Source organism: Ursus arctos, unplaced genomic scaffold, assembly GCF_023065955.2.
Source record: "Ursus arctos isolate Adak ecotype North America unplaced genomic scaffold, UrsArc2.0 scaffold_12, whole genome shotgun sequence".
Taxonomy (NCBI): Eukaryota; Metazoa; Chordata; class Mammalia; order Carnivora; family Ursidae; genus Ursus; species Ursus arctos.
In genome coordinates this window covers 60,060,814-60,083,644 of record NW_026622786.1, presented here as the reverse complement: position 1 = coordinate 60,083,644, position 22,831 = coordinate 60,060,814, and the positions used below count along the sequence as shown (strand labels likewise).

The window sequence follows — 22,831 nt, the reverse complement described above, 5'->3', positions numbered from 1 at the left end:
CATTCTTATGACAGGTCATGTGAATGAGTCAGACAGACATAGGCCTTGCCATGACGGGGTCCGCAGTCTTATGGAAAAGCTGGACAAGGAAACAGACAATAACAGGACCCTGCGGTCACGGCTGTGACAGGACAGCACCGGGTGCAAGCAGGGGGAAACTGAGCTGGGCTTGGGGAGCACAGAGACCTTCCTGGAGAAAGCCAGATGTGGAGAACAGACGGGGACGCATGACAGACAGGAGACATTTGTGAGACCGGAGGCCTGAGAGAGCGTGGCAAGTATGGGTTTCCCCAGTGGGGCCTGCGGCTGAACCGTGAAATGGGGAGGGACAGAATCGGGCCTGAGTCCCCCTGAATGGCCCTGCAGGCCATTAAAAAAACTTTTCAACACACATTTGCATTTTATGGTTCAAAATACCTTTGCAGACTGTACGGGGAGAAGATGAATTAGAAATTGGTATTCTGTGGCCTCCAAATCCCCTCAATTAAGACACTAAACTCCCAAGCACAGTGGGGAAAAAAAAGGGAAGGGAGGGCGGTAACTACCCTCATTTGAAACAAGTGAGGCTCGTAATGCCTTTTAGGAAATCCTAAAACAAGACACCCGCCCAAACAAAACAAAACACCACCACCACCATCACGAAAAACACAGTGGGTTCCGGATCACTTCAAGATAGGAAAATGTTGCTGGTTAACTGCATTTTGTGGTGGGGGTGAGGGTGTCAGGAAAAGCTGGGTTATACATTCTCAGATGCTAAGGTTAAAATGCAGCGCCCAGCAAGAGGTTGGACTTAGCAGACTGGGGACGAGGTCCTGAGGTCGGAATGGACAATCTCTGCACACAGGCCAGTCCTCGAACTACCCCGTTACTGGCCTCCTCGTTACATCCCCCCTGCTTGTTTGGCACTGCGATTTGGGGCAAGAACCAGGAGGCTTCCCTAGAAACGTGCTGCCCGCAAGCTGGAAAAATCCAATACAGAGCGTCCTTATTTGACGGGGCTTCCTGCCCTCTGCACTGCCCTCTCGGCCCCAGACGGAACAGTCGCTCCGTGTCCTTGGGGTTCGTGACAGTTTTATTTAAAGCGCAATTTACTGAAAGCTGAGAAGTGAAGGGCTGAAGAACTTCTTTGAGCCACTTTACCGCCTTCACCCCCCCATGCAGCTTATGATGTAAACTCCTTAAGCAACACGGCCATTTTAATTTCTTAAGTTTTTCATGTTAGAGTCCCAGCTGCATGAAGAAACAATCAAAGGGTTCAAAGACACCATCCCAAAGGCACTTGAGACAGATCTTACAGGGGTCAGATGTTTTTGTTTCCTTTCCTTCTTTTTTTTTTTAATGTAGGTTCCACATCTGGCCTGGAACCCAACACAGGGCTTGAACTCAGGACCCTGAGATCAAGACCTGAGCTGAGATCAAGAGTTGGATGCTTAACCGACTGAGCCACCCAGATGCCCCTCATTTTGTTTTTTAAATAAGAGAAAGTAGCTTCTGTCTGGTCTCCTGTCTGTTCAGCACCTTCTTTGTCCAATACCAGTGATGGGCATCATCTCTGAGATCTGGGAGGCCACGGTCATCATTGTCATGGATCATCATTCTCCCCCTACCACACCCACTACCCCATTCACTGAGCTTGTACCACCGTACCTGTGCTTTCCGGACAGCAGCTCAGATTCTCCTAACAGCCTGGCCAGGCAGGTGTTACTATCCCCATTTTATAGGTAAGAAAACGGAGGCCTGGAGAGCAAGCAGTTTAGCTTAGAGATTAATAAACCATGCTGAAGACGTCGGAGTCAGTGTTCAGATCCTGTCACTTTCAACCGGGAGACTGAACCTTAGCTGCCTTACCTCAGCTCTGGTCAATAACATGGCAACAGCAACAGTATTTACACTGTTGTTGCCTCTTTATTTGGGCAAACCATGTTTAGGGTTAGCGCAGTGCTTCGTACATAGTGTTTTCTATAAATGCTAGCTAACTACTGTTACTATCAATCATTGTTGTGGTTGTTGCTAGTCGAAGTTGCATTATTAATTGGTAAATTTGGATTTAAAAGTGAGGCCCGAGTCCAAATTCAAGCTCTATCCTACCACGTTGGGTTAGTCCCTTTCATACACCATTGTTTAGCCCTCACTGGGCAATGGAGAAGTGACTGGCTTCCTTCTACGGAGGAAGGCACTAAAGCTGGAGGGGCCCAGTCATTTGCCTACAACTGGAGGGCTAATTAGTGGCCAACTAGACCTTCTGACCTCACTCCCCTAGCTCCTACCAACACACCAACACAGCCTCAGTCGCTGCCTGCCAACAGACAAAAAATGCCACCCAAGGGCGCTTGCAAGGCCTTTTCATCTGCGACACAGTTTCTTCAGCCAAAATCGATGCTCGACAATCTTTGCGCTTTCTAAATATGTATTCTGCTAATCCACTCATTAAACCTCAGAATCGTCTTTACTCCAAGAGCGAGAGAGGCAAGAGCCCACTTGCGAGAGAGCTTTACAGCCGCGATCGGTCACACACCATCCCTGACGGGGGTCCCAGCAGGAACGCCCCCTCGCCCTTGCCTCGGGGGTGGGGGGGTGGGGTGTCACACGGACGGCCGGACGGCCGCGTGAGCAGCTTGCCCTGGAGTTGTGGGACTCAGGGGCCCCACTGCAGTTGCAAGTGGTGATGGTGGTGAGCGAGGGTTCTCTGTCCTCATGGAACTTATAAGCACATGCATTGTCTTAAAGGTCAACAGAGGTCATTCATTCAGTAATGGACTACTATGTGCTAGGTCATGCTGTAGGCACGTGGAGGAGCGTTGTAAACCAGCATATTATTAACAGCTTATTTTCCTCTCATCATCCCCTCTAACTACCAATGGTTCTTGAAGCTTCCATTCTTGTCTCCCCTAGTTCATGCCCCACAGAGGATGCACTCTTCTGTCTCCTGTTCACCCTTGGGGCTCCTAACATGGTGCTTGGAGCAGAGGAGACAGTACGCCTTTGTTGGAGGAATGCACGCCTCCGTGCCTTTGCACACGTTTCACCCACTGCCTTGAGTGCTCCTCTCCCTGGTCATTGTCTGAAAAATGTTGGTCTTGCTTGACTCAGCTCAGCTGCGACTCCTTGAGGAGGCCTTCCATCAGGTGTGCAGCAAGAGGGGGTCATCCCCCTGTGCTCCAAGATGCCCTGCATTTCTCTCAACTGCAGTGTTGGTTACGCTGTCTTTTATACTTTCCCCTCCCTCCCGAGACTAAGAGCTACTTCGAGTGCAGCAACAGGATTAAGAACGTCGGTTCTGGGGTCGAAAAGTCTTAGACTGGAATGCTAGCTCTATGAATTCAGGCTCCGTCTCCTTGCCAAAGCGATTTCACTTCCCTGTTGCCTAGTTCCTGATGAATAAAACGGGCGTACGACTCTTCACATCCTAGGACTGCCGTGGACATCAGGGCCGGCCCGGTGCCTGGCACAAAGGAGGCCCACCATGATGGTATTTTGCAGAGGACAGCTGGGATATGGATAATGAGACAGATGAGGAGGAGGAAGAGGAGGAGGAGCGGGACCATGACGTAGATGATGATGGTGATTATAACGGTGATTCTGACAATGATGAAACGCGCATCCGTGCCAGGGAGTGCACACTTCGGAAATATGCACAGAATTCATCGACCCGATGGGTTCCGATGGGAAAATTGTGTCTGTTCTGATAGGTGGCCATTTTAGTGTCCAATAATGGAAAGGCTTCCACTTTGGCCTCCCTCTTCTTCTGACAGACAGTATCCATGGGTTCCCTTAGAGCTTACATTCCAGTCTACTGCCTGGTCCTATTCATTTTGTGAAATGACCCCGTGAAATCGCCCTCTCTCCCTCATCGCCCACTCCATTTTCCTACCTTGTACCCCAGCCAAGCCAACGATACCGGTTCGGAACAATGGACGGCAACACAGGCCCCACCCTTCAAGCATTTAGTTCTGCTCTCCTTGGATTCAATCCATGCACCCAATTTTGCACTCACTCCTGCAGGCTTTTCTTAGCTTATTGTCAGCTAAATCTGGAAAATACCATAGGCGACCCCAGCAAGGAAAAAAAAAATGACAAAGGTAACTAGATGGATACGACCTTGAGCTGATCTTACGGGTGCCGGGTCAGACTTTGTTACTTAGCTCAGAGATACTAGCTTGAGGTAAACAGCCAAAATACTCGAAGGGTAGATTGAGTCAGGCTCTGCTGACAAAAATACATGGCTTCATGGAACAGTAAATGAGATTTTTCTGTGTGAATTGACAAAAAGAAATAATAAGCCTTTAATATCAGGATGCTGGCGAAAAGAAAAAAAAAATCCTAGGCAATCACTTAGCTGTGAGAGAAGAAAGAAAAATGAAGAGGCACTCTAGCTTTCTGATTTGTAAGATGTGTAACCCTGGGTCCTCGAAGACCGTATAAAGCTTTTGACTCATTGAGGCTAAAATGAAAATAGAAATACTGGCATCAGCTCAGGGTCTGAATATCTCCTGTGTCACTCTGTGAACTTGGAGAAGTCACCCAGCTTTTTTTTTTTTTTTTTAAAGATTTTATTTATTTATTCGACAGAGATAGAGACAACCAGCGAGAGCGGGAACACAAGCAGGGGGAGTGGGAGAGGAAGAAGCAGGCTCATAGCGGAGGAGCCTGATGTGGGGCTCGATCCCATAACGCCGGGATCACGCCCTGAGCCGAAGGCAGACGCTCAACCACTGAGTCACCCAGCTTCTTGGAGTCTCAACTGGCTCATATATAGAATGGGATACCTTCTGGTTTGAAAGCTTGTGGTAAGGATTTGAAATCCCTGAGTCTAGCTTGTGACCTGTCAGAGGAAACAGCAAATTCATGTTGACCAGATAAACACGCATAGGTGAAATTTGTTAACCAACCCTACACTACTGTACGGAAGTTAATTATTTCTTGCAGTACTTATCATGAACGGAGAAAATTAGTGAAAAGTCCTATTGATGAATTGAAGGTATAGAACTCATTCTTTTTTTGGTAATACTTAAAATACAAACAATCAGGGGCGCCTGGGTGGCACAGCGGTTAAGCGCCTGCCTTCGGCTCAGGGCGTGATCCCGGCGTTATGGGATCGAGCCCCACATCAGGCTCCTCCGCTGGGAGCCTGCTTCTTCCTCTCCCACTCCCCCTGCTTGTGTTCCCTCTCTCGCTGGCTGTTTCTATCTCTGTCAAAAAAAATAAATAAAATCTTAAAAAAAAAAATACAATCATATTTGTCCTGTCTACCTCACAAGGTTCTGACAAATATCAAATAAAATGAAATATGACAATACTTTGAACAGAATAAAAATTTAAAAAATAAACAGAATCCAACACAGATTCAAGACATTATCTTTAAGTATGTATAAATGCCGTACGACTGTCCCAAAGGAATTTTCCAGATGGGAAGCTCAGTTAACCCTTGGAATTAGCTTACCACAGAGAAGGAATTGGGATTTCAGGGTCACACCCAGCACCTACCACATGGAGAGTACTCAAAAAATACACACTAAATTAATGAATGAACAAACCCCATGGGAGCTGGGGTGCAAGAGCTGTTTAAAGCAGGGCTCATTATAACGATTCTATGAAACTCTATCTCAAACTTTGAAACTAAGCAATTGTCTAACCACATACCTACTACTGCCTTATGGGCCATGTGAGGAAGAGAAGGGCTCGGTGAACTCGGCCCCGAGTGTATCTTCCCTGCCAGCCACCACCACCACCACTCTTTACCCTTGTACTCCTCCGCACACGCATGGGACTCTCCGTTTCTCTTCTGTCCCTGTCCCTCTGGCCCCAGACGTGCCATGCTGTTTCCTGCCTGGGTTCCTTCACACATACTATTCTGTATGCCTGGAATGCCTTTCCCTCTCCATTGTCTATTGCTTAGTGACACTTTTCATCTTTTAAAACTGGAAGAATGATCTCCCTTGGGAAAGCCTTCTCTGACTCACTCAAGTTGAGTGAAAACATGTTTAAAACGTTCTTCCTCTCTGTTCCCTCAGTTACTTGAGCATATGGACAATACCGTCCATATTATGTTCAAGTTGTCACACCATATTATAACATTTTTGTACATCTTTCCGATTAAATTCTGAGAAATCTGAGGGAGGTCTAAATCATGTTTTATTCCCTAGGCCTTCGGTACTTTGCCTGGTAAGTGAAAGATCTCTGGGGTCAGACAGGCTTGGGTTCAGCCGCTGGACTGATCACCTAGTGCTTGCGTGCTCTTGGGGCTGGTTCCTTAAAGCTACTCAGGTTTTGTCTCGCCACCTGAAAACAGGAACAGTAATGTTCCATATTCTTGCCTGGCTGTTGTGCAGGTTAAATTTTTAAAAAAGATTTTGAGAGAGCGAGAGAGAGAGCGAGCGCGCGCGCACGCACAGAGACAGGGGGAGAAGCAGACTCCCTAGTGAGCAGGGAGCCTGATGTGGGGCTCTATCCCAGGACCCCGGGATCATGACCTGAGCCGAAAGCAGACGCTTAACCGACTGAGCCACCCAGGCACCCCGTGCAGATTAAATTATATTATTCATAGGAAGAGGTAAGCACAGTGTCTAGCCCCTAAAGTGTTATCCATTGTCAATAATGTTGTTAACCATTTAAGCCATCAGGAGAGAACAGTGACTAAGAAATAGGCACAGTCTCTTCCTATGGAATTTATGATCTAGAGTGGGAGAAATTAAATAGATATTTACACACTTTTTTTTCCTTTCCTTTTTTTTTTTTTTTTTAAACAATTGTGGCACACGCTCTGAAAAATAAGACAGCTTTGGGGTGAATAATGGTCACGATAGTCTAGGACTGTGGGAGGCTAAATAATGCCTCCTCCCAAAGATATCCACGCCCTAATTCTCAGAACCTGTGGCTAGGTTACCTTCCATGGCAAAAGGGGATCTGGAAATGTGACGGAGCTAAAGCTTTTGGCGTGGGGAGATTATCCGGGAGCACCTAATGGGTGCAATGTAATCATAAGGTCCTTATAAGAGAAAGGGAGGAAAGTCAGAGTCTTAGAAGATGTAGGGATGGAAGCAGAAGTCAGAGGGAAGAGAAGGTGCTATGCTGCTGAGGAAGGGGCCACAGACCAATGAATGTGAGTGGCTTCTAAACTGAAAAAGACAAGGAAATGGATTCTTCCCCACAGCCTCCAGGAACGCAGCCCTACGGACCTGCTGGGGACTGCTGATGTCCAGAACTGTAAGAGAATGAATCTGTGGTGCTTCAAGGTACCAATTTTGTGGTCATTTTTTAAAGCAGCAATAAGAAACTAACATACTTGCTCTGTAAATAATACTTGGGGTATACAGTGGTCAGGTTAGGTTTTGTTGTAACCAAGCAAATCCTAAATCTCAGCGATTTAACCTACCGGTCTCTCTTATGCACGGGCGCGCGCGCGCGCGCACACACACACACACACACACACACACACACACACACACACACACACACACACACTACATGCCCAGTGGGAGTTGGAGGGGGCTCTGCTCCTTATGCTTACTCAGGGCTCTACATCCAGGGACTCAACACACGCTTGAAAGTCATGGAGCCAGAACTTGAACCTGACGTTTGACTGGAGGTATGAGACACTCAGTACTATCAGACTACATTTTGAACTCACTAGCCAGAGAAGTATAAAGAAACATGGAGATAATTAAGCCAGGAGTTGTTTCAAATTATACTTAGAGTAAAACTGTGGGTTTACCAACAAATAAAACAAGCATCACTAATCTTGTTGACCACCCCATGAGCCACACGTCCCCTCTGACAGCAGGTAGAAAATCTTTCAACGTCAGCACTCTGAGTGGTGCTTGATGACTTTCTGATCCAACGCATCGTTTTACAGATGAAGATTCTGAAGATTTGCCCAAAGTCACACGGACATGCTGCCAGGGCCAAGACTGGTTCTTGAAACTACTTTTTCTACCTGTCTGGGTGGGAGAACGGAACGAGAGAAAGGCATTTCCTGAAAATCTTTGAATGATCTTAATAAGATCTACCCATGCATCACCACTCTAACGTTTCAGACAGGAAATCTGATGGTTCATGTCCCGAGAGGTGGAGCCTAAACTTGAATTCTGGAACGCCTGTCCACACACCTAATCTGTACTACACAGCTTCCTCTGGGTGGATATGGCCCTCTCTCACCCAGTGCTGGGGGCACGGAAGGGCAATAAGTGAGATTCCTTCTAGCAATGAGTGCGATTCCTCACAGCCCCCAAGTCCACACTGCGTTCTGGGTTGGAGCAGAACGTGGGGTTTTATGGCAAACATTCCCAACAGGGAGTCTAGAGTTTGAACATGTTTTCCTACGTCAGTCTTGCAAAGAAGCTAAAAGTCGGTTAGGTGCCCTCTCAGCAGTAGTAAAGGTCTGGGGGGTTTCTAGCCCCTGAAGGAAGGACCCAGGCCTTCACCTGTTGATGGCCTAAGGCGTAATTGGGAAGCTTTGCAACAGTTAATACTTCGGTGGCTAGAACAGTTGCTATACTTCAAACAGCCTTTTAGCGGAAGGGTGACGCCAGGCTCTGCTTTTCTGCTGGGAGAGTTCTCACCGGTTTTCATTGTGAATGCATGCCACGAAGGGAGGGCTTCTTCTCAAAGGGAGGCTTGCGGGACAGCAAGAATATTTTGACTAGATCATTCTACCTGTGGGTTGTTTTATTTTCCCCAGCAGAAACTCAGAGGCAAATCACGTTTGGGTTTCATGGCTTTGGTATGGTAGGTGCCTCTCCGTTTTTAGCTAGCTCTGTACTTTCGGCAGCATGATACCACCATCCAGGAGGTTCTGGGGGAAGAGGAACTCTTGCAGAAAGTGTCCTTGAAACCTCCAGCTCTGGGTTTGAACCCCAGGGTCATCACCTACTGGCTGTGTGTCCTTCAGCAAGTTACACACCCTCTCTGGGTCTCTCCGTGGCAGTGCTTACTCTAGAGCTGCTGTGAGTTAATACGTATACAGCCCTTAGAATCGTGCCTAACATACATAAGCGCTCAGTGTCAGCCGCTACTATTAATAATGATAATGAAATCATGCAACCCTAAAGAACTTGTCTCATCCTCTGAAATGGGGATAATCTCTAGCTCATAGGACTTGTGAGGTTTAAAATAAAATAATACACCTAGGTGGGTCCTTTACCAGTATTAGCTTCTTCCTTTTCGGGAGGTTAGTTCAACAAAGTAGTCACTGAGCACGGCACTGTGGTGGACACCAAGGGGAATTATGCACACAGAGCTGGTGAGCACCTTACCGGTAATTCACTTATTTTTCAGAATTACAGAACCAGGGTCAAGTTCCATTGCTCATAAGCAGAGATCAGAATAAGACAGAAATATCCAAAATTTTTCCTAATGTCTCCACCACCCAGCTCACAAGGGACTAGCACGTTAGACCAAGATTACACGGACATGTTTCATGCTACGTGCTTTTCTCAACAGGTCATCTCATTAAATCCTAGCTGGTAAGTGAGATGGAGGCTCACAGAGGTGAAATATTTGCTTAAGAGCAACAGGCATGAGTGTCAGGGACTAACTTCAGGCAGAGGTCCGCAGGCTCCCAAGTCAGTGCTCGCTCTCCTGCCTACCACAATCTGGAGACAAAGTGCATGTGTCTGTGCTCAGAAGCAGCACAGGGGGAAAAACAGAATGGAAGACCAGTGGGCAACTTTTTTAAGGGTGTGGACGATGGCACTTCTGTGTTGATCCTTTAAAAGTTTAAATAATGCTATTCTGTTTTTATTTATTGACTTCAAATTGTTACAAAATGCCTCTCAACTATGATTTTCTTAAGATCACAGGCTGATCTCTGAGATGAGCCTTGGCTGGCTCACGGAAGGTGGGGGAGGCAGGACGCTGAGAGTGGTTTGGGTGCTCAGGTCCTCTCTGCTCGAATTTTGGATTGGGAAATTTTGATGTTCTCAACAACTATGAACATTTTTACAGGATTTTATTTACATTGGTGCAAGCAAATATTTTATTCTATGTAATCCTCATAGACAAAATATCAAGTATCATTGGACACACTAGAAACAAGAATGGGCAGAAGATATGAACACTTTTCCAATGAAGACATACAAATGGCTAACAGACACATGAAAAAAATGTTCAAAATCATTAGCCATCAGGGAAATTCAAATCAAAACCACACTAAGATACCACCTTACGCCAGTTAGAATGGCAAAAATTGACAAGGCAATAAACAACAATTGTTGGAGAGGATGTGGAGAAAGGGGATCCCTCCTACATTGTTGGTGGGAATGCAAGTTGGTACAGCCACTCTGGAAAACAGTGTGGAGGTCCCTTAAAAAGTTAAAAATTGAGCTACCCTATGACCCAGCCATTGCACTACTGGGTGTTTACCCCAAAGATACAGACATAGTGAAGAGAAGGGCCATATGCACCCCAATGTTCACAGCAGCATTGTCCACAATAGCTAAATCGTGGAAGGAACGGAGATGCCCTTCAACAGATGACTGGATTAAGAAGTTGTGGTCCATATATACAATGGAATATTACTCAGCTATCAAAAAGAATGATTTCTCAACATTTGCTGCAACATGGACAGGACTGGAGGAGATAATGCTAAGTGAAATAAGTCAAGCAGACAAAGACAATTATCATATGGTTTTTCTCATCTATGGAACATAAGAACTAGGAAAGATCGGTAGAAGAAAGGGATAAAGAAAGGGGGGTAATCAGAAGGGGGAATGAAGCATGAGAGACTATGGACTCTGGGAAACAAACTGAGGGCTTCAGAGGGGAGGGGGGTGGGGGAATGGGATAGACTGGTGATGGGTAGTAAGGAGGGCACGTATTGCATGGTGCACTGGGTGTTATACGCAACTAATGAATCATCGAACTTTACATCAGAAACCAGGGATGTACTGTATGGTGACTAACATAATAAAAAATATTAAATTAAAAAAGAAAGAAAAGAAACAAGAAAACTGAATCACAGAAAAGATCAGTGACTTGTTCAAGGCCACATATAAGGCCTAGACTTAAATTCAAGTCTTTTCAATAAAAAATTTTTAAAGGGGCGCCTGGTCGGCTCAATTGGTTATGCTCCAACTCTTGGTTTTGGCTCAGGGCTGTGCTGTCAGGGCTGTGGGAGGGAGCCCCATGTCAGGCACTGTGCTCAATGGGGAGTCTACTTGAAATTTTCTCTCTCCCTCTCCCTTTGTCCCTCCCCCTGCTCTCTCTCTCAAGTAAGTCTTGAAAACTTTTTTAAAGACTTATTTGAGAGAGCGCGAGCATGAGAGAGAGATCATGAGCAGGGGGCAGAGGGAGAGGGAAAAGCATACTCCCCACTGAGCAGGGAGCCCAATGTGGGGATTGATCCCAGGACCCCAGAATCATGACCTGAGCCGAAGACAGATGCTTAACCAACTGAACCACCCAGACACCCTAAAAAAATTTTAAAAACTTCTGCCCAACATCCCACTATGATCATGATAAAATGAAATCAGGTTAAGAATAGGGTCTCTGGAGTCAAATAGGAGTTTGATTCCTGATTCTGGCTCATCTATAAAATAGAGATGAAAACACTAGTATTAATAGTATTGGGGAAGAGCAGTAAGTAAAACTTTGACTTTTTCCAGTACTAGGATCCAAAAATTGCTTAATTATGGTTTCTGAAGCACAGTATTTTTTTTAAAAGATTTTATTTATTTATTTGACAGAAATAGAGACAGCCAGTGAGAGAGGGAACACAAGCAGGGGGAGTGGGAGAGGAAGAAGCAGGCTCATAGCGGAGGAGCCTGATGTGGGGCTCGATCCCATAACGCTGGGATCACGCCCTGAGCCGAAGGCAGACGCCCAACCGCTGTGCCACCCAGGCGCCCCTGAAGCACAGTATTTCTAACTTCTTTGTATTTGGTATGTCCTAAGAGAAGGTTAGGGTTAATCTTTCAAAACCACCCCCAGAGTCTGCTACTTGAGATTTTTCCAGAGGAGAAAAACCAAATCCACGAGTCAGTGATCAGGGAGGAATAGTGACCACGGTCCCAGAGCCCTTCCATCCATTTCCCATGCCGAGTAGTAATAACTACTTCTCAGATTTCTTCTCTGCAGGGCTAAGCACAGCTGTTCTTTTTAGAGAGGTCCAAATAACAACACGGTTCAAAACACCTCCCAGCTTGGTGGGGGGAGGTCGCGAAGTAGCCTCATGAACGCTCTTAATTTGCTGAGAAGCTGCATGTAGGAGTGCAAGGTACGCCAGACCGTGTGGCTGAAGGGACAGAACAGATTGCCTCACTTTCGGAGATGGAAGGCTGAGACCCAGGTGTGGGCAGGGTTGGTTCCTTCTGAGGGAGGCCTCTCTCCACGGCTTGTATGGATTTCTCCCGATCACCTTGTCCTCCCTCTGGGTCTATGTCCACGCTCCCTCTATTCATAAGGACAGCAGTCGTACTGGAGGCCTGCCCTCATAACCTCACTCCACCTTACCTCTCGAAAGACCTGACCTCCAAATAAGGTCACTTCTGAAGTACTAGGGGTTGGGACTTCGACAGGTGGATTTGGGAGGATGGGACACAAGTCAAGACAGCTGTTTATCATTACGATAACTTACCGTTATTTTAGCGTAGAATTACCGGCCTTTTTTCAGCCGCCCAAGCTCTGGTTGTGTAGTAACTTATTTAAAGCCTCGTGGAAGACTAAGAAGTCAATACCATTATGTCCCTTTACAAGTGAGGTAACTGGGCCCCAGGGAGAGTCAGGAACCCGCTCAAGGCAGAACAGCTAGGAAAGGGCCGAGCGAGAAACTGAAACCGGTCAGGCTCTCAAGAGGCCGCGCTTTCAGGCGCCAGGCCGGGCCGCCTCTGTGCGCCGAGCTAGTCCCTGCTCTCGGGGGCTCCCGGTCCAGACCCGAGCCCGGGGCTGCTCCAAGGGCTGAGCTCTTGCCCGGTGAGGAGAGACCGCGTGTGACCAAGGGCCTGGGGCAGGTTTCTCAGGAGGTAACAGCAGAGGAGAGCCTTAGAGGGGAAATCGGCATTCTGGAGAGAAGCGAGGGCACGGGGAGACGCCAGCCGGGGGCCCGAGGGACGGGGGGCCCGGTGCATGGAGTGGGAGCACCTGGCGGGGTCAGCCAGGCTGCAGGGCGTGGGCTCTCCACCCCAGACCGTGGGGAAGCACCGCAGGGGATTCGGCAGGGGAGCGACTGGACCGGATTCGCCTGTTAGAACCACCTCCGGCAGACAGATGAGCATACCCGGTTCAGAGCAGGGGACACTGGACTCCATGTGAAGGTCACCCAGTTCTGGGGCCCATGCTGCTGGAGAAGCCTGGCTGGCTCAATGCCTGCACTTGTACGGGTCACCACGTCCCACCTCACCACCGAGGACCCAACAGCACAGTTCCAGAGGACTCGGCAGTTCTTTGCGCAGACAGGAGTCTGCGAATAACTGAGTGAGCTTCCCTATCCCCCTTCTCAGAGATTCTTCTGGAACCCACAAGAAACCTCACCCCAGCAATCCGATCTTAATCCCCAGCGCACACTGCTCTCCCAGGAACAAGCTCTTAATAGCAGACGGCCCTTTCCAGTACCATCCCTCTCCATGGGCTGGGCCACTTTTTTTTTTTTTTTAAACACGTACCTAGTCTTGTGACTTATTAAAAATCAGATTATTCAGAAAAAAAAATAAAAACCCTCTGAAATTGCATTTGAGGGCTTGCTAAGTAGTTTTACAGGCATTTAGAACCTGGGTTCTAGACTCAGCTCTGTCCAAAATAAGCTACCTGTGACTTTGAAAAAGTCCTGTGGTCCCAGTAGGTCAGAGCAGGACGAGACCTTGGGGGGACATTTACTTCACTCTTCCCATTTTGGAGGTGAGTCTGACTGTGGCTCTCGGCTTATAGGATAATGTGCATATGCTATTCAGTCTTTCAATATCTGGCCCTCTTGGAATTTGATTCTGGCGGTGTTCTGTCTCTTTGTCTCTCCCTGTCTGTGTCTTCCTGTCTCTGTCTTCCTCCCTCTCCCCATCTACCCCTCACCCCCCCCCATCTCACACCATTTTTTCTAATGAGCCTGGGATGAACCCCTCCCCGGCTTAGGCACCCATTGTCAGTGCTTCCCATCAAAACATACGGATTTCTTCATCCCTCTGCTTTTCACTTAATGCCCAGGTTGTCTGTTTTCTTGACATTCTCCCTTGCAAGACGGAGTCACTAGATGGCATCTGCGATCGACCCCTCAACACCAACAACAGACCATCTACTGTATGTGGAAGTCGTCACAAAGTGGGTGGCTGCATTTCCCCGTGGGCCCCAAGCTTCCCCAGCTCTAAACTGGGAGTTGTTAGACTGCTTGGTCTCTGAGAAATCTCCCGACGCCCACATTTTATTATTCAAGGACCTGCTGAAATCACTTGACTAATAGCAGGCAGAAGTAAACATCAATACAGGTCTTTCAGCTGTAACTCCAATGCTCATTCATCAGAACTCAAGGGCCGTCTGGTGAGCTTCCTGACTGAAAAGCGTTCCCAGTTAAAAACGCTAGGTTTCTCTCTCGCCAGGACCGTGTGAGCGCAAACCTACCTGGCTGAGGGGGCAACGGACGTATCCTTCCTCTATGGCTTTGGAGAAAGACTCCTCAACCTTTCTGTCTGGGTGCCTAGACTATATAACAAGATGTATTCTTATAGAATTTTCTCCAGCCTTCTATCTATGGGGGAGAAGGATACATTTTTTAGGACTAAAAACGGTGAAGGATATCTAACTGTTCAGGTATCTATTGATGCAGAAACCACTCCAAAACTGAGTGGCCTAAAGCAACAATCATTTCTCCATATCCCACAATTTTGTGAAAAAGTGAAACTAACTTCTGATCTCCTTGCAAACATGTCCCATCCTAAGTCATCTCATTCAAATTATTCCAGGTGCTCAGGCTTTGCACCTTGGAGTCATGGATGATTCATTTCCCCGCCCCCCCCATTTTTTATCCACTCCATCAGTAAATCCTTTTGACTCTACTTTGATGCTGTGTCCCCGATCTGAGCCCTTCTAGCCACTTTACTGTTAAGCCCCTGGCTTGCGTCACCACCAATCACCTCCTCACAGGTCAGCCAGAGTCAGCTCTTGTTCTCCCTATTTTCAAAACAACAGCCAGGTGATCCTCTTCACATCTAAGCTGGATCATTCCATTATGCCACTCACAACACTCAGATGGAGCTCCCTCTCTCTCCGGGGAAAATCTGAAGTTCCAGGGCCCTACATGATCTGACCACACTCTGCTTCCTCCACACTAGCCATTCAGGACATTTTGCTACTCGCGAGCACACTGACAAGCTTCTGCCTCAGGGCCTTTGCATTTACTGTTCTCTCTCTGTAGAATGTTTTCCCCTAAGATATCCACATGGCCAACTCCCCCAGTTCAAGTTTCTGCTCAAATGTCACCTGTGGATGCCTTTCTGAAAACTATCCCATTTAAAATAGCCTTACTCGGGGGCACCTGGGTGGCTCAGCTGGTTAAGCATTTGCTTCTTGATCTCACCTCAGGTCATGATGTTGGGGTGGTGAGAGGGAGCACTACATTGGGATCGGAGCTCAGTGGAGGGGGGGGTCTGCTGGAGATTCTCTCCCTCTCCCCTCCTCCCACTCGTGCAGTCTTTAAAACAAATCTTTAAAAATAAAATGAAATAGCCTTACCCGCTGTCTCAACATCCTTAAACCCTTCCCTGCTTTGAGTTTCTACATTGCAATTACTGCCATTTGACCTAATATATGTGTAATATATTTTAAATAGTGTATATGTCGTACAAAGTATATATTACAAAATGTATGTTATAGTGTAGATTATGTATATATTTGTTTCCTCTGCTGGAATAGGTTCTAGAAAGCGAGCATTCTTGGCGGGCTCGCTGCTGCATCTGCAACACCCAAATCGGGCCCTGACAGCACAGTACATACAGGCTGCCCTGACGAATATTTTGTCGACTTTTTAAGAATAAAACAAAATCTTGCAAGATGAGAAATGACCCATATTGCTCCGATTTTTTTCCCTTTGCACGTGCAGAAAAAGTTGCATAACCACATTAGCTAACATGCCCTTTCGTATTTATTCTTTTTCTTTTGGCTACATTGCCTAACATTCTGTTTTCCTGTTGCAATCCTTGCTAGCGACACCTGGCTTACAGTTGGCACTTAATGTTTGTTAATGACCAATCCCCGCTCATGCTCCCGCGCTACTGACCAGCTGTATGATATGGAGGAAGTGCCGTGCTGACCATCAGTTGCCTCCCCTCTTAAAAAAACCAAACCACCACCACCGAAACGATGGCATCGACCTCACCGTGATGTCATGTAGATAAACCCAAACAATGGATGCCAGGGCACACCTTGGTAGATCAGAGAGGGCCAAATGGAAGTCACTTTCTTTTCCTTACAACCACAATGTATTAAGCCTGACATTCTCCATCAAGGAGGAGCTACTCAGACGTTGCTGAACCACAAGGTAGGGGGAGAGAGAACTCAGAAGGGAGGTGAAATACCAGCGTGCCCTTGCTCACGCTTTTCCAAACTCAGCTGGTCAGACTGCTCAGCCAGAGAGACGGGTCTCCTGCCCCCAGCGGGACAAAAGAGAGTTTTCTGATGGGTGACAGATGAAATGGGTCCTCTCTCCCAATTTCAAACCAAACCTCTGGGAGGGAAGCCACATGATTCACAGGAGAAAACAACTTGACTCCAAAGGTCTAATAAAGAACATATGGAAGCAAAACACTTCCCTGTCCCCCAGGGAAAGAACCGGACTTTGAAGAGGGGAAAAGCGGGGAGGAGAGAATTGGAGAAGGAAAGAGAGGAGGGCATTCCGAGGAGAAATTCTGCACCCACGCCAAAGCGGGCCGCCTGCCGTGCAGGAAGACAAGTCCACCTGCCTCTGTGCTGGGCCCTTGCCCACGGGGCCTGTTTTTATAAGCACCTCCAGTAGTCTCACCAACTAGTTACTCTAATAGTCATCCCATTTTATGAGCGAGGAACCCAGGGGGCGCCGGAGGATGAACTCCCTTGCCCCAGACCACACAGCTAATAAGGACCCGAGCCCACAGTAAAGCCACAAGCCGCAGAAGAGCGCCAGGCAGCCCTGCCCTCTGACCAGGAAGCCTGCTAGTCACCAGGGGGACCAACACAGTCCACAAGGGCAAACAAACAGAGACAAGCCAACAGGCACGTAGCCCCGGGCTGGGGGAATAGGTTAGAAACCCAGCGGGGTTGGGGCGGTGAGAGCTAGGACCCCTCATGCCACCATTCCCCAGAGCCTGTTACTCCCTCACCCCCCGAGGGGGCAGGGGCACACCATTCATACCCCCTCAGTCCTCTCACCCCGGAGCAAGGCCAGGGTGAATTGCCTTGCACCGCACAAGCAGCCCCCATGTCTATTCCCCTCCAGGAGGCAGAGACAGCCCTTTGCCACAGCTGCTGGCAGGCACTGGAAAGGACACAGAGAAATCCCGCGACCAAACTGACCCGCCTTACCCCTTCCATGGCCTTCCTCCGAGGCAGAGTCTGGGAAACAAACGCAGCTTCCCAGAGCTGTATCCTGGGGCCAAGAGTCCGCTTTAATCTGCCTGCACCCGCCTGGGAGCAATCACTTCCCAGAGCCCGGGAAACACCTGAGCCCAGGTGCCCCACCTGCCCCACCTGGGGAGCAGCTCCTCCCTCTCCCGGGGCTGGAGCTTTCCCAGCGCTGCCTGAGTGCAGACCAGCCTCCATCTGCCACGCTTTGCAGGACACCCGGCACCTGCAGCAGGGAAGGGGTCCTCTCTCTCCTAGGACCCACCAACCCCGCCCTTTGCAGCAAGCAGCTCTCCCCCTGGCTGGTCCAACAGTCACTCTCCGGAGGAGTTTACTTTGTGCCCGAGGCATGGGGGAGCTGCTGAGGAACGGGGGTGGCAGGACTCCTGTTAGAACAAAATGCTCGGGCTGGACAATGTAATCTCCGTGCATAATAGCCTTGGCCCAACCCCGCCCCTAAGATGGCTACTTAACTTCACCTAAGGCTCCCAAAGGGAACAGAGTGTAGCGAAGCTTGCAGGGCGGTGCGGTGGGGGCCAGAAAGGGAGCTGCTGTGACAGAGCACCTGTTTGGGGGCTGACGCTATCTAAGCCTGTGGACACGTTATTATATTAAATCCTGCCATACCCTTGGGAAGTGCTATTATTCTCACTTAAGTGGTGAGGATAGTGGGGCTCAGAGAAACCCTATAACCTGCCATGGGCACAAGGTCAGGGCCTGAACCTGACTATAAGGTGGGTTTGTTTTTCCGGTGTGTGTGGTGGGGGGGCTGTGTGGGGGAAGGGTATTTTTGCTTTTGTGTTTTGGACAGTTGGTGCTGGAAACCCGACCCTCGTTTCCCAGTTCTGAAGAGCTCAGGACTGCCCTGGGGTTGGAGGCCAGCAGGGCAGGCAGCCTGTGCTGCTCCAAGCCAGGTCTCTGTGACTTCTCCTGTCTTGTCAGGGCTCAGCTCGAGCGAGACGCTGACTGGGAAGAGGAGATAGAAGGCAGGTGAGGAAAACCCACCTGTGTACCCGTGACCTCTAACAGGTGCTTCTCATAGCTGGCTGATCACCACCACCGGCCGGGGATCTATGAAAAATACAGGTTCCAAGTTCCCAAGGCAGATAAGAATCAGTTCTAGTCTAGGTCCCGGGAATCTGGATTTTAAGTAAGCTTTTCAGGTTTGTTTGAATAATTAATGACTTGTGAGAAGATGTATCTTCTACATCATGACCCTGCACAGACACACATGCCTACCCACATCTTAAAATAAAAATTTCTCAAAACGAGAATCACTTACTATGGGTGTGATTGCGCTGTTACCTTCCATTCTTGTCTGAGCCATGATGTGCCATTAAATTAAAAAATCAATGGTCAGCACACCTCGCTGCATTGATTTCATGACTCCGTGTGATCCACACTGCTGCTCTGCTCCCCGTCAGATTGGAGGCCCACTCCTCCAAGCGTAACAGGCACAGGCCAAAGACTATAACTTTCCCTCTCCGTTCTTACTGCAGTTCAAGGCAATGCTGTGTACGTTTGTAAATGATAGGATGGGGGAAGCACCCGAGAGAATGAGGTGCCTCCGACAGTGGACATGGGGCTGTCAAATTGCCTTGGCTCTTAAATCAAGGGCTCCCCCTGGTGGCTTCAGACTGGCCTACGGAGGGAGGTGGAGGTTGGGGGCGATGGGAGGACAGGGTGGGGTGGGGTGGGGTGAGGGGCTAGAGTGGGTTGGGAGGGTTCTCACCTCCTTGCACCTGCAAGGACTACAAGCTCTGTGCTGCTCGGGTGTGGTTCAGGACAAGCTACAATGGTAGGTGACAGGATGTAGGAAGCCCCAATTATTGGTAGTTGCTAGGAGGGTTTTGCAAGTAGGCCTAAGAACCGTGACTCATGGAACCCCATGAGATCTGCTGTTATTACCTTATGATCCTCCAGGTGCTAGACTGTTTGCCCCCAGCTGTTGGCCTTGGGGATGTCAACAGTGGTGTCTGAGATGTATGCTCCTTCTCTGCGAAACTAGGTCAGAGGGCTGGCAGTGTTGGCCTAAGGGTTCACGTGCCATGTGAATATCTCTACTGTGCTGAGCATGAAATAAGCACAACAATACCAGCTCCTCCTTACCTCCCTCTCTCCTCAATTCATGGGGGCTGTGTCGCTGTCATCAGGCACGTGCTAGGCATGGGTGTACAAAGGCTGTCGCGTTGTTTCATTGACCTCTAATGATCCCGTTTTGCTCACGGGTTCCCATCCCATGGTGGCATCCAGCTTGATGCAGGAACTCACACATGCACGTGGGAGGGTGGGGGCAGGAAAGGCATACAAAGTACAGACGTGGTGGGGAGGGTTCTGGCTGTGAAAACGGGTTTGATCTGAGTTTAGAGAGGTCTCATTACACCTTAGGAATAAAGAATTCAGTTGAATAAAGAAGAGAAAGATCCTAGTGAAGGTACAAAGGGTTTCGGTGGTCTGCCTCTAGCTTCAGACCAGGAGGACTCTCCCTGTGCCCCCCACTTCATGGACAGGAAATAACCGACTGACCTGTCTACTGCCCGCCGGGGACAGTGCCCCAGCCCTTACAAACGCTACCTCGCGTAGTCCTTATCATGACGCCCACTGTCCAGCTGAGGCAACTGAGGCACATAGAGTTCATCACCGATTTGGGGAAATGCAGTTAGCAAGTGGAAGGACACACATTCCAGCCCAGATGGTCTGACTCCAGAGCCCACCCCCACCCCTGCTTGCTTCCATTTACATTTTAGAGAAATACAGAATAATAAACACAGAAATCTGAAAGCTTGAAGGTTTCTTCGCAGCCATTTTTTCCAAACTCAAGTTTGAAAGAAGTCAGCAGAAAGCCTCGCAGACCCTTGGGCTGATACTTAGCAGATATTTCTAGACATTTCTGTCTTTCAAGGGCCTGGTTTCAGTTTGCTCCTCCTGGGATTAGGGGGATGATGTACCATACTCTCCAATGAAGTCCATTTTTTTTTTTTTAGTCCGCTGAGCAATAGAAATTAGTATTTCCAGCACATTCTTCATGCTACCCAACCTTACGATCAGTCTCGGGTACTGCTTGTAGCTTTGCAGTATTCCCGTTCATGTCTGTCTTTCATTTCTTGGCAAACACATGGCTTATGCTTTGCCCCACGAGCAATGGTTTGTAGCAGAATTCTCTGATGTAAAAAAGGAGGATTTAAAAGATATCTGGAAATGGGGAATTATGTGCACTCAGCTCTTTCTTGGTAAACTTCGAACACTATATGTTGTTATGGTGACAGAGCCGGCGCACGTAGATTGATGGTCAGAATTAGGATGGTGCTGCCGAAGTAACCTATTATTAATATTAAAATTATTATTGGTTACATTAATCATTTCCAAGGATTTCCACTGTAACGTGTAATTTACTTATGTACAATTTATCTCCCGACTATTTTCAAAAGGAGAAGGAGAAAAGGAACTTAAATTTATGGAGAGTCTGTTGTGTGACAAGGTACACAGTCTGCACGTATTTTCCTATGCTCCTCATGACCATGTGGTGAGATCAGCGATGTCAGCCCTGGCTGATGAGCGGAACGAGGGAGCTCAGGACGGCCAAGGCAGATGCCCCGGCCATGAGGAGTACAGGTCTGATGCTCTGCTTGGATCTGTGCTCACCTATCGCTCCTTCCTCCACTCTGTGCTGCCCCTGGAAGGACTTGAGGGAGTGGGCAACACAGAGCCAAGTACAATAGGATGGCTGAAAGTGAAGAAGATAGCCACGCATAGGACAGGGTGGATAGGAAGGCTAGGAAGGGGTGGAAAACCAGCACAGAAATAAAGGATGATTACTGCAAGGCATGCAATTATTGGAAGGCAAATTATTTAAGGATAAAATGCCTAAAATTATCTTGGGAGGTATGCAGGCTCAAGAAAAGGTCTATTTCCTTTTTTTTACCAGCTTGTGAAAACGGTAATCCAGCTGGTTTCTCTTTCACCTTGAAGGGAGCTCACATCTCAGTTCCGTGTGCATCTCACATCTCAGTTCCGTGTGCATCTAAGTAATCGTCTTAACAGTATACTGTGATTTAGCAAGAGCTTTCTTAAAGGATGCTAAGCACACATGACCAAGGCAAGCTGCTTTCCTTTTACTAGCCCTTTAACCAAGGATGGGAGCACCTGCTCTGTGTCAGGTCCTGTGTTTGGAGCTGGGGCTGTAGCAGCGCTTCAGATTCTTGTAAGGAAACCGGCTTCTCCCACTAACGCCATTACATTATGTATGCATCGCTCTGATGAATTATTAAGATGCTTTCTGATATGCTTATTTTGTTGAGATGGAAGGAAGACCATTCCCCTGTGGGAAGGAGACAGGGCTTGCCTGGAAGTACGGAATCATCCCCAATATCAACCACTTTCATGTCTCATCAGTCAGAAAAGAGGATCCTCAGATGGGAAATTCAAGCAGGCAACTCTCTCTCTCTTTTGGGTCTTGTTTTCCTGGGTCCGGACTCGAAGGCACAGAAATACTACATGACTGCAGGGCTTGGAGGCTCAGAGGACTAGGAGAGAGGAGAGGTAGGTCTCCCCAAGAAATCTCCAGGCCAATTGGCATGTGACTTGTGAATCATAATTTGGGGTGCTGATTTCATACTTGCCTGAAAGCTCTATTTAAGTAGAGGAGTTAGAACTGCTTTCCTTGCAAGGAGTAAGGGAGATATAGCTTTTCTCCTGCACCCATGTACACATTCCCTTCTCTCTCTAACTGCTCCCTTGTAAACATCATGTCTATGCTTTGTGGACTTGAGACACGTGTGCAGGCGTTCCTGGGTAGTAGGGGCCAGAGGCCTCTGACCTGTGGCTGCAGGACAGGAGTGTGCAGGCAGGTGGTCTTAGGGAAGACCCCAGCTGAAGATACATAAACTCTATTTTAAAAAATTCGGCAAATTAGTGGGGGTGCCTGGGTGGCTCAGTCGGTTAAGCATCTACCTTTGGCTCAGGTCATGATCCCGGGGTCCTAGGATCCAGCCCTAGGTCTGGCTACCTGCTCAGCAGGGAGTCTGCTTCTCCTTTTCCCTCTACTCCTCCCCCCTGCTTGTGCTCTCCTCTTTCCCAAATAAATAAAATCTTTAAAAAATAAGCAAATTAGCAACTACAGCTTACTCTCTCCTCTGTTTATTCCTCATGTATCATTCTCCCGATCTTTGGTAAAATCTAGTATAGTCAGACATTTAATCTCAGCTCTGGCAGAGTGAAAAAGGAAGTAGCTTGGTCCATATTTAGGATGGACTGTTAAGTAACGGCGCAGGGAGAGCAGGGTCCTCTGAGGTCAGCCTGGCCGCAGCACCGGTTCCCGAGC

The 22,831-nt window shown here is 48.1% G+C and overlaps 1 protein-coding gene across 4 annotated transcripts in view; it reads right to left on the bottom strand.

Annotated features, from left to right (window-relative positions):
• FYB2 (FYN binding protein 2) overlaps positions 1-17,910 on the bottom strand; it is a 130,779-nt gene extending 112,869 nt beyond the window's left edge. For 3 of the 4 annotated variants that reach the window (XM_048220448.2, XM_048220449.2, XM_048220445.2), the window contains exon 1: positions 17,473-17,910. In XM_048220448.2, the coding sequence (XP_048076405.1) occupies positions 17,473-17,862 (390 nt within the window). In that variant the 5' untranslated portion in view covers positions 17,863-17,910. The remainder of the gene's footprint in view (positions 1-17,472) is intronic. The other variant, XM_048220450.2, reaches the window with a different exon arrangement.
• Positions 17,911-22,831: the final 4,921 nt, after the last annotated feature.